Genomic DNA, 9,843 nt, shown 5'->3' on the forward strand with positions numbered 1-9,843 from the left:
CACACATGGTGAATGTTTCACACTTCAGTCCTGTTAATCTACAACATTAAACATTCAGAAGAGTCTTCAGGAGAAGGAGACGGCCATCAAGGAAAACATGTTGTTCCCTGTGAAAAGGGTGATTTAAAAAAAAAAAAGTTTTATTTTTTTTTTGTGCTGAGGATTCATTGACTCCATAAAATCAGGAAAGTGTCACGTGTGACTACAAGCTAACGTGTCACACGTGTTGGTGGCCACAGGCTGATTCAGTGAGGCTGTTTTTAACAGGATGACTCCGAGAAGCTCGTACTGAAGAAGCTGAGCAAACTGAAGAAGGACAACGAGGAGCTGAAGCAGAAATTCAAGCAGGTAAAAGACGACAGCGAGCGTCACTCAGCTTTATGAAGCTGCGGGTGTTTGGCTTGATTTGCTCCCGTCTTCATGTCACACAGGTTCAGACGGAGAAGGACGAGCTGGAAGAGACTTTTCCCCAGAAGCTTCAGGACGTGCAGCAGTGGAGACGTCTGAAAGACCAGCGGCTGGAGGACACCGTGAAAGGCCTGACTGAGCTTCTGGAGGAGACTCAGGTTCAGATGGACTCGGTGCTCTCGGCCTCTCACATGGACCGAACCGCCCTGCGAGGGCTGATGGACCAAGGGGAGGTTGGTTTGAATTCACTCTGTTGTTTTCTGACGAACACCTCAAGAAACATCTGGAGAAGCAGGCCGTGTTTGATTCTTGATTACAGATGTGTGGTTGGTGCAGTTTACACTGAGCGCCACCAGCCAATCAGCTGCTCCCGCCTGCACACACTTGCACAGTGAGAGCAGGACCTTGGTGCCGATTGGCTGACTTTAGGGCTTTTTTTTCCCAATTAGTGTCTTTATGAAAATCACCATGGCAACAGCCGGCATGCCTGTTTGCTCTGTTTTCCCACACCAGTCATGGAAGAATCCATGGCAGGAAATACCTGCAGACCTCCTGCTGACAGAGGATTTGTGATGATGTAGCTGCTCGTGCTGACGAGTGACAGAGACACCCCGGCAGAGGGGACTTCTGTACGAGACTCGATATTCTGCTTTTCTTATCGGACTCTCAAACATCTGCTTCTGCTTTCAGGAAAATCTGAACCAGAATCATTTCCTCTCAGTCTCACCTCCATAAACACATCAGGTTTTAATTCTCTTATTTTAATTTGAGGTGCAGTTCCTCAAAGCTCCACTTGAGGCTGGGTCCTGAAGTGAGTCAGTGCCTGCTCCTCCCTTCACAGTAGTTTCATGAACACTGTGAGCAAACAGAGGGAGAGGGAGTTCATCCTTCATACTCTGAGCCCACACTGCCCTCTACAGGCAGAAATCAGAAACTACAGGAGTTCAGAAAGCCTCTCATGCTGAATCAACCAGTGAAGCACACTTTGACTTTCAAACATTTTATTTGACTCTCTAAGAAAGTCTTGAGGGTCCACCACATGCTGACCTGTGTGAGAGGAGGGGGGGAGACAGCTCTCTGTGATGATTAGAGTTTAGACTGCAGTACTCACTTTAAACACTTGGGGGCAGCTCTCTGTGATGATTAGAGTTTAGACTGCAGTACTCATTTTAAACACTAGGGGGCAGAGCTACAGACTGCTCATTTAAAGAAGATCCAATGCAAAATCCCAGTTTGAATTAGTTCAATTTAATTAGGAGTATTTTTACTTTATTGACAGCAGGGGGCGCTGCAACTTATTCTCCGTCTAAACATCAGGATATTTTATTTCTTCTGAAGGCTGAATTGTGTTCCTGATGTTTGAATATCAGACTAATCGTATCGTCATCTGCTGGTTTTTCTATTTTCTGAGACTTTTAGCTTCATGTAGACGAAGCTGAAACATTTGTTTTTGATCCATAATTCATTTAATAAAATAAAAAAGAGTGCAGGAGGAGATAAAATGATGTAGGTCACAGATGTCAGACTTCCTGTTTCTGATGCGGTTTCTCACACACACACACTCACACACATATACACACTCTTTCCTGTTGGTGACACCAGTGAGCACAAACATGTTTTTTTAGAGATTGAAGGTAGAAACTACGGAGTCTCTGAACTGATTAAATATCTGCAGAATCCTTTAAACTCGAACCTTCTGTCTGATTTATACATAATATAAATGTGTGTGTGTGTGTGTGTGTGTGTGTGTGTGTGTGTGTGTGTGTGTGTGTGTGTGTGTAGTATAAGATCAGCAGCAGTTTGTTATATGATTCATCTCTTGTCTCTCTGGATTCATGTAAATATATTTGGAGCCACAGATCGGAGTGAACAGCTGTGAGGAAGCTTCAGGACGCAGTTATCTTCATGGTGGAGCTTCAGTTGACAGCTGTGTGTGTGTGTGTGTGTGTGTGTGTGTGTGTGTGTTCTCTGCAGGTGTCTGTGGTGAGCACACAGAGCGATGTGCAGGCTGCTCTCTGACCACATCCTCTCCTCTCTGCAGCTTTCACGCCTCGCTTCATCTCCGACACAACACACACTTCCTGTTGTTGTGTGCCACGCTCTCTCTCTCACACACACACACACACACACACACACACACACACACACGTCTGAACCAGTTTGAACCAACGGAAACTTTTTTTTCCCCTCTTCACCAGAGAGCAAACTGTCATCAGATTCTTTTCTTACTCAAAGTGTAAAAATAATAATCAGGAGAAACTCGAGTCACCTCTTTGATCAAAGCGTCTGAACGCCCGCTCAGGTGTTTGTGATCATTTTATGACTCCGTTAAACTGCTGATGTTTCCTGAGTGGGCGACTTTCAGCATCATGTGGGGGAGAAGAAACATATTTCTGAGAATAGATGCAGATAAGCGACACTGACGGTGTGGAAACATGAGTCTGAGTGTGGGAGGAGAAAAGGTTTCAGAAGTGCTGCTGAAGAAATCAATCAGACAGATTAAAGCTTGAAAACGTTTATTCAGAAGAAACGGATTCAGAGGTGAATATGCACAAGAAGGAAATCATCAGCTGTAAGTTTGTAACAATGAGCTCGTAGAATCTGCTTTATAGGAACGCGCTGCAGTCGACGGTCCAGACTTCAGAACAGCTCTCAGTTCTTCCCGTCTGCAGCCTGAGAACGACAGAAAGGAAAACACGTGTTTACGACGTGTTCACACTTACAGGACGAACGTGTGCCATGTTCCTTATAAAAAGAATCATGAAGAGGCGTGGCCTAACAGCACTTTGTTTTGGTTCAATGCTGGATCATAAAGTCTTAAAGAAAGAGGAAGTGAGAGCTGACCTGAAGCTTGAGCAGCAGAAAAGCCACGAAGGCTCCGTAGAAGCAGCTCTTCACGATGAACACGCTGTACGTCAGTTTGGCGCTCTGAGTGACCTTCAGATATTTGTCTGCAGAGTTCAGACGTGCAGATGAGTGACAGGAAGGAAAACAAGTCATGATCTTATTTTCACACGGAGACCCTGAGAGGACGTGCATCCTTACGTTTACTCTCCTTTGAACATCTCACTTTAACAAACTCATAACCACCTGATGACATCACACGTTGACCCACCTGATGACATCACACGTTGGCGTTTTTTACCTTCCTTTCTGCTGTTTGACCTCACTTTGGGATCTCTGACCACTTCCTGTTTCTGTGCTTGTCCGAAAACATACATTTACAGGAAGAGCCTTCCTTTATTTCAAAATAAAAGCACACAGCAAATAAAGTACTCTAATTTTTAGACAGAACCAAAATACAAAATAAAAGCCTGACTATTTTATATTAAAATGTCAAATAAAGGAGTTTTATTGTAACGCCTCTGAAGGTGGTACAGAGGTGGGTTCACTTCGTCTCCTCATTACACGCCCACCCCGATACGCGTCTCAGGAGAGTAAATATCACGGCTTGGAACGGCGTTCTGAACCGTGCTTATGTTTTGTGATGTTGCAGCTGTGTGGATAAAAATATAAAGATGTCAAGATCTTAATCAAACACAAGTAGGAGTAAATAAACGTTTAGATGCACGTCTGCTGAGGGCTTCTGTGATTTATACTTTCATTACAACAACAAATCAGTTCTTCTAACATCGATAAATATAAACGTTTACCTCTGCTGATGGTTTGTGCTTGAGCTGTGAGGAGAAGAGAGACGAGAGTCAGACGTTTGATTTAACAGATAAAGAATCAGATTATTCCTGAACACGTCGTGAACCGACCTTTCTGTCCTTTAACTAAAGCAATGTAAGGGACCGTCTTCGTCCCGTCAAAGAAGCTGACGGTGCAGGTGAATTCATTGTCAGGATTGTTCCACAGCTCAGCAGAGACCCTCAGCCTGCTGCTCATCCTGTAGGTCGCTCCTTCTCGCAGGGCCACGCTGTCAGTGGCCACACCTGACGAACGATTAACATCGTTGATGGTCCAGGAGAAGCTGACATGATCCGGGTAGAATCCACTGGCCACACAAACGACCGTCTTCTTCTTCTTCTTCTGCTCCTTTGGAGAAGCTGGGAGAACTGTCACTGTCGGTGGAATGACTTCATGTCCTGGTTCTGCAAACAGACGACAGAGATCAGAGAGTTAAAGACGTCTTCAGAGCCGAGTGAGGACGTGAAGCTCGGGGTCCAGAATCCCTGTGTGCACCGAGGACATGAACACTGAGTCACACACCGTCCTGTCAGTGTGCACGTGTCACACTCAGAGGGATTTAAAGGGATTAAACATGTTCAGTTTAACAGGACAGAAATCATTGAATTAAAGCTGCAGATTCAAACATGAGTGTACAAAACTACCGAACCTGATCCCCTTTGTTCACTTTACCTTTTCTTTCTGTCAGCAGGAAAAGAGCTCGAGCCCAGTGAGGGTCAAAACAGACTTCAGCGTCTGAGTGAAGGCGGCAGGTTTGAACATTTCAAACACAAGCACGACCCTGATTCCTGACTCTGTCCACCTTTTAGGTCAATAGATTCCAGAAATAATGTTTGGTTCATAAAAACCTCTCAGTCAGGATTTCTTTCTGTGCAACCTTCAGACTTCTCTCCTTCAAATCCAACTGAGCAGATCAAGAGCGCCAACTGTCCCAACAAATATTTAAAACACGGCTCTCGGTCTGCAGGACTCGACGCGTCTCTATTAAATACATTTTTAAAACTTCTTTGGAGCTTTTACTGAGGAATTCAAACAGAAAAGCATCGAAGCGTCAGTTACACAAACATCCTGACTTCTTCCATCTTCAGATCAAAAATCATTTATCAGATCCAGGATGAAGAAAAACAACTACTTTAATCCTTTCTTACCGAGCACGCTGAGTTTAGTTCCAGCTCCAAAGTAAGCAGGTTCGAGGTTGTTCACACTGAAACAGAGCTGCAGAAAAACTGCTGGAGCTCCGAGCTGCACAAACGTCTGATTTAAGATCCTTTTAAGAGTCTGAGACCAGAAGCGACCTTTGACCCTGACCTGGAGGACTTACACACTTTAATCTGATGATATATTCAGTGTTTTTGAAAGTGCTCTTACCTAAAACAGAGAGTTTAGTTCCAGCTCCAAAGTAAGCAGGATCGTAGTTCACACTGAAACAGAGCTGCAGAAAAACTGTCCGAGCTCCGAGCTGCACGCCGCCTCGCACATTAAACGTCTGATTTAAGAGCCTTTAAGAGACCAGAAGCGACCTTTGACCCTGACCTGGAGGACCTACAGACTTGAGTTTGGTGATGTGGTTTTTGTCGTGCTCTTACCTAAAACAGAGAGTTTAGTTCCAGCTCCAAAGTAAGCCTCTGCCTGGGAGCTCACAGTGTTTCACAGAGCTGATAAGAACTCGTGTGAGAGGAAGAATTCAGGCTCTCAGCCAAACGTTTGATTTCTGCTCCACGTTTACAGCAGGACAAACGCCGCACGACCACACAGTGAGCAGAAAGTCCTCCACACGTTGAAAAGAGATCAAAGCTGTAAAAGTGGACTTGTGAAAGCATCTTTATGAGGACGTGTGAACAGAAGCAGTGAGCTCTGCTCTCGCAGCTTTTCTTACCTAAAACGCTGAGTTTAGTTCCAGCTCCAAAGTAAGCCTCGTTGTAGGAGCACAGAGACTTTCCTCTGACACAAAAACTCTCCCTGCTGCTTCTTCTTCATCCGCTCTACTTTCAATGATTCACATTTAAAGACTTGTAGCTGACAGCCTGCAGCCAGTCCACCGTCTTTAAACAGCTCTTCACCTCTCACATCTTTGTGTTGAAGAGTCGTTTTGAGCTTCTCCGAGTTTTTAAAAGTGTCAGAAACATGTTCACAAACTCAGACCTGAACACAGTTGAATGACCTTTAAAGGATTTCTTACCTAACACCGTTAATTTAGTTCCTCCACCGAAGAAAGCTTCATAACCACCAGAGTCACAGTGAACTTGTTCTGTGCTCAAACCAGCTCAGACGACTTCTTCACACTGACTTACCTTTCAAAGTGTTTCTACGCTGACACTCGTCTCTTTTTGCATCCTAACGTCTCTCTCAGGAGAAGAGTCCAACAAAACGTCGTCTTACTCACCGAGCACGCTCAGTTTGGTCCCCGGACCGAAGTAAGCTTCAGCGTTGTTGACACAGTGCTGAATCTTAACGTCAAAAAGCTCCGAGCTGACTCTGATCTGCAAAGCTTCTCTCACCTAAAACAGTGACCTTTGACCTCAACACCGACAGTCCCAGTGGACGAGATCAGAGCTCCAAAGCAGATGCTGCTGGTTGACTTTTCTGTCAGACAGCAGATTTACAGTTTGTCGTCTTACTCACCGAGAACAGTCAGTTTAGTTCCTGCGCCGAAGTATGCTTCGTAATTAGCACAGCGCTGAAGCTTAATGTCAAAAAGCTCTGAGCTGAACTGAGACTAGAAGAAGCCAAACACGTGAGGATCCTGAGAGCGTCTCATCACACTTATCCTCATGCATTTTTAAAGATCTCACACTCACCCAGAACAGTCAGTTTAGTCCCCGGACCGAAGTGAGCTTCGTTAGCGCCGTCACAGTGCAGAAACACTGGGCATCAAACTCCTCTTTCTTTCTCTGCCTCACTCATCTGTAGGAAGCTCTTTCTGATATTTCCATCTTTACTCAGTCTGTGCAGCAACATGACATCCATCACAAGAGAGAAAAGAGTGAAATATTTACCTAAAACTGAGAGTTTGGTTCCTGGGCCAAAGTAAGCAGGCTCAGTGTAGCTCACAGTGTCTCTGTGCAGCTCAATAATTCACTCTCTTCACTACGACATGTTTGTCTCTGACTTTAAATCATCTCAGTCACTAGTTTGAGTGTGTTTAAGTGAAGGTCAGTGAGGAAAGCTCCAACTTACCCAGAACTGTGAGTCGTGTTCCCTGTCCAAAGTGAGCTTCAGCTCCAGTGTCACACTGAAAGTCTCCTTCAACAAAAAGTCCCAAAACGTGGGAGAAAGAGCAGGCTGACACTCAGAGTGATGATCCTGAGGATGAAGGAGGATTAAACGTGCAGGATGAGCTTCAGAGAGTTCACACGAGTGTTGTTGTTTCTGAAGACGACAGAGAGGAAGATCCAAACTCTGAACATGTCAACTTGAAGATGTTTTAAACTCCTTTTCCTGCAGGCTTCCTCCACATGAATGCAGTGTGTGCTGCTGAAGCCTCCTGTCCTCCTGCTGCCCTCCATATTTCATGAGTTTCTGCTCTTTCTGCAGCACGCAGCAGTCTGCACACTGTGTTTTCATGGGAGGAGGTTTTTGTACGACGGCTCTATAGGAATGTATCACCGTGGCCCCCTGTCCCCACGGTGAGAAAGCATCAGACAAAAACCTAGTGCGTGTTAGTCTGTGTGCTCGGCCGTATCTCAGCCTCCATCTCGGTGAGCCTGTGAGAGCAGCTGTGCAGCTCTGCTGAGACACCACGAGCTGGCTGCTGCTATTTCTGAGACAGCTAAGAAAAGAAGCAGAGGGAAGGAAGAGAGGAAAGAGATGTTTGTCAGTTTATCAGTGCTCAGAGGGAGGGAGCTCTCTGCTGGTCACACCTCTTCACACCAGCCTCCACTCTGCTGCAGTTTGTGTCTTTGAGCTTTTCACTGTTTTCAGAGATGAACACATGTTGAAGGATGCACTTTGCAGACAGCTGATCCCACATGTACATTCATTTATTAGGCTGAAGTAGAGAGCTGCAGCTCAGTCTCACAGTCTGCACTGACTCACTCTGCGTCTCCTCTCATATCAAAGTGCTCGTCTTCATCTGACAGCTCACACTCTCTGTGTGTCCGTCAGGAGCTGTGAGAGGAGAAGACGGTGATCTCAGTAAAGCAGTGTGTGCTGGAGGAACACTGACTCTGACATCATCTGGAGGAGAGACAGCGAGCGGGCTGTGTGAGACGCCGTGTGCTGTTCTCCTCGCCTCTCAAATATAAAACACTTTAAATCTGACTCTCCTCCATCTCTCTCCCTTAAAGTCCAGCTTCGACAAATCTCAACACCCTGCGGTGACTTCGCTTTGAACGCTGCAGTTTGTGTTGTAATCCCAGATGATGCCAGTAGAGGTCAGCGTTTGTTAACCTCTTCAACGTTCACGTGTCAGGCTGAGCACAGAATTAAATCACATAGAAACGTTTTGAGTAGAGCGTGGAGTGAAGGGACGTGTTTATCAGAAGAGCTGCTCTCTTATCCAAACTCATCAGCTTTGAGGCGACGCTCCGCGCCGCACACTCTCGCTCACTTTGAATACAGTCGACGATTTTATTTTGCTGTTGTTTGAGTTTGTTGGGAACTTTTTTAAATGTTGCTAGAAGCGTGAATGTTTGCCTCCATCCTTCGAGGTCAGTTATTTACGAATGTAAACACCAAAGGACGGTGGAGTTTGTCGTACAGGATGCTAGCAGCGTTAGCTCAGGTCCTCCACACGCTCTATCGTGCTCATGTTTTTGATGTGAAGCTGATCGCCAGCAGCGAAGCCTCCTATTGGCTTATCGCTCTAACGTCTCCAAAAAAGAAAAGTAAAGGTTTTATTTTATTTTCATGAGTTATTTTCTCGTGTGCACAAGATCATATCTTTTCATTTCAGGTCTCTGTGGTTCAGGTCATGACAGGTGCTGCGTGCTCTGCAATCAAGAGTATCGTAGCAAGTTGTGTTGTCATAGCGATCGACTGTAGTGTCAAGTCATGTGATTGTATTGTGTTGGGCCGTATTGTATAATATGGTCTTGTGTCTTGTTGTATCGGACAGCTGAAGAGAAAGAGGGGAAATGTTTACAGGTTGAAATGTAGAAAGGTAAAGAGGTTGAATTCGACCAAAGCCTCTGCACACGGGAGACGCCACATCACCGCTAGGCCATCCGCTGCACCGTCTCGTCATGTTGAAATGGTTGCGTTGTGTCTGAGCAAAGTTTCCCCCGAGTTTCCGAGTAGCAGCTCTGTAGATCAGACGAGTGTTGACAGATCCGATTGAACCAAAACACAAAACATAACGGTCTTAAAATGTTTCCTTTCCTTGGAGCTGATTCCATCCTCCTTTCAAACCTAAAACCGTTTTAGAAATGAGAACTGAAAGCCGTGTGTACGGACAGGTCTGTGTTGGAGTCGGATCCACGTCTGTTTGTTTTCACGGGAATATCAAGATTGAAATCCCGACTCGAGGTCGATGAAGAAGCAGAGTCTCCTTCTGTCCAATGACTAACTGGCTTATATTTGTTTCTTCTGTCACCAGTTTATTATCAGCCCAGATGATCCACAGCTACTTCCTGCCTGAGACACACACACACACACACACACACACACACACACACACACACACACACACACACACACACACACACACATTATTTGTAAGGCTGTCTGCTCTGAGTGCGTCACTGTGTTTGGCAGCACAGAAGTAGGTGCTGCTGTCGTTCAGGATCAGATCTGTCACCTTCAGGG

At 45.5% G+C, this 9,843-nt stretch overlaps 1 protein-coding gene and 1 gene segment (V, D, J or C); one reads left to right on the forward strand and one right to left on the reverse strand.

Annotated features, from left to right (window-relative positions):
* The first annotated feature begins 27 nt into the window (after positions 1–27).
* On the forward strand, positions 28–8,358 carry LOC306840297 (uncharacterized protein). 8 transcript variants are annotated; one of them, XR_013781308.1, is made up of 5 exons: positions 28–118; positions 268–348; positions 432–641; positions 4,321–4,572; positions 4,787–5,104. XR_013781308.1 is itself a non-coding variant. In XM_079369491.1 (5 exons), exons 1-4 carry the CDS (start codon positions 98–100, stop codon positions 4,835–4,837), a joined length of 363 nt encoding a protein of 120 aa, XP_079225617.1. In that variant the 5' UTR covers positions 28–97; the 3' UTR covers positions 4,838–4,850; positions 8,221–8,358. The 8 variants fall into 8 exon arrangements, 7 of the variants coding, with proteins under 7 accessions (XP_079225617.1, XP_079225618.1, XP_079225620.1 ...); XM_079369491.1 differs by lacking the exon at positions 4,321–4,572 and adding an exon at positions 8,221–8,358 and having other exon boundaries at positions 4,787–4,850; XM_079369492.1 differs by lacking the exon at positions 4,321–4,572 and adding an exon at positions 8,203–8,218 and having other exon boundaries at positions 4,787–4,850.
* Positions 2,908–4,327, reverse strand: LOC306840298 (T cell receptor beta constant 2-like). The segment is given in 3 exons: positions 4,170–4,327; positions 4,062–4,085; positions 2,908–3,359 (listed from the first exon to the last, which is right to left on the reverse strand).
* Positions 8,359–9,843: the final 1,485 nt, after the last annotated feature.

Source organism: Symphodus melops, assembly GCF_947650265.1.
Source record: "Symphodus melops genome assembly, chromosome: 19".
Lineage (NCBI taxonomy): Eukaryota > Metazoa > Chordata > Actinopteri > Labriformes > Labridae > Symphodus > Symphodus melops.

Excerpts from the sequence above, each read along its gene's own strand:
- LOC306840297 (XM_079369489.1), top strand. The coding sequence starts at position 98 with ATGTTGTTCCCTGTGAAAAGG. Across the intron at positions 119-267 it reads TGTTGTTCCCTGTGAAAAGG|GATGACTCCGAGAAGCTCGT; the intron begins GTGATTTAAAAA and ends TGTTTTTAACAG. Across the intron at positions 349-431 it reads TGAAGCAGAAATTCAAGCAG|GTTCAGACGGAGAAGGACGA; the intron begins GTAAAAGACGAC and ends CATGTCACACAG.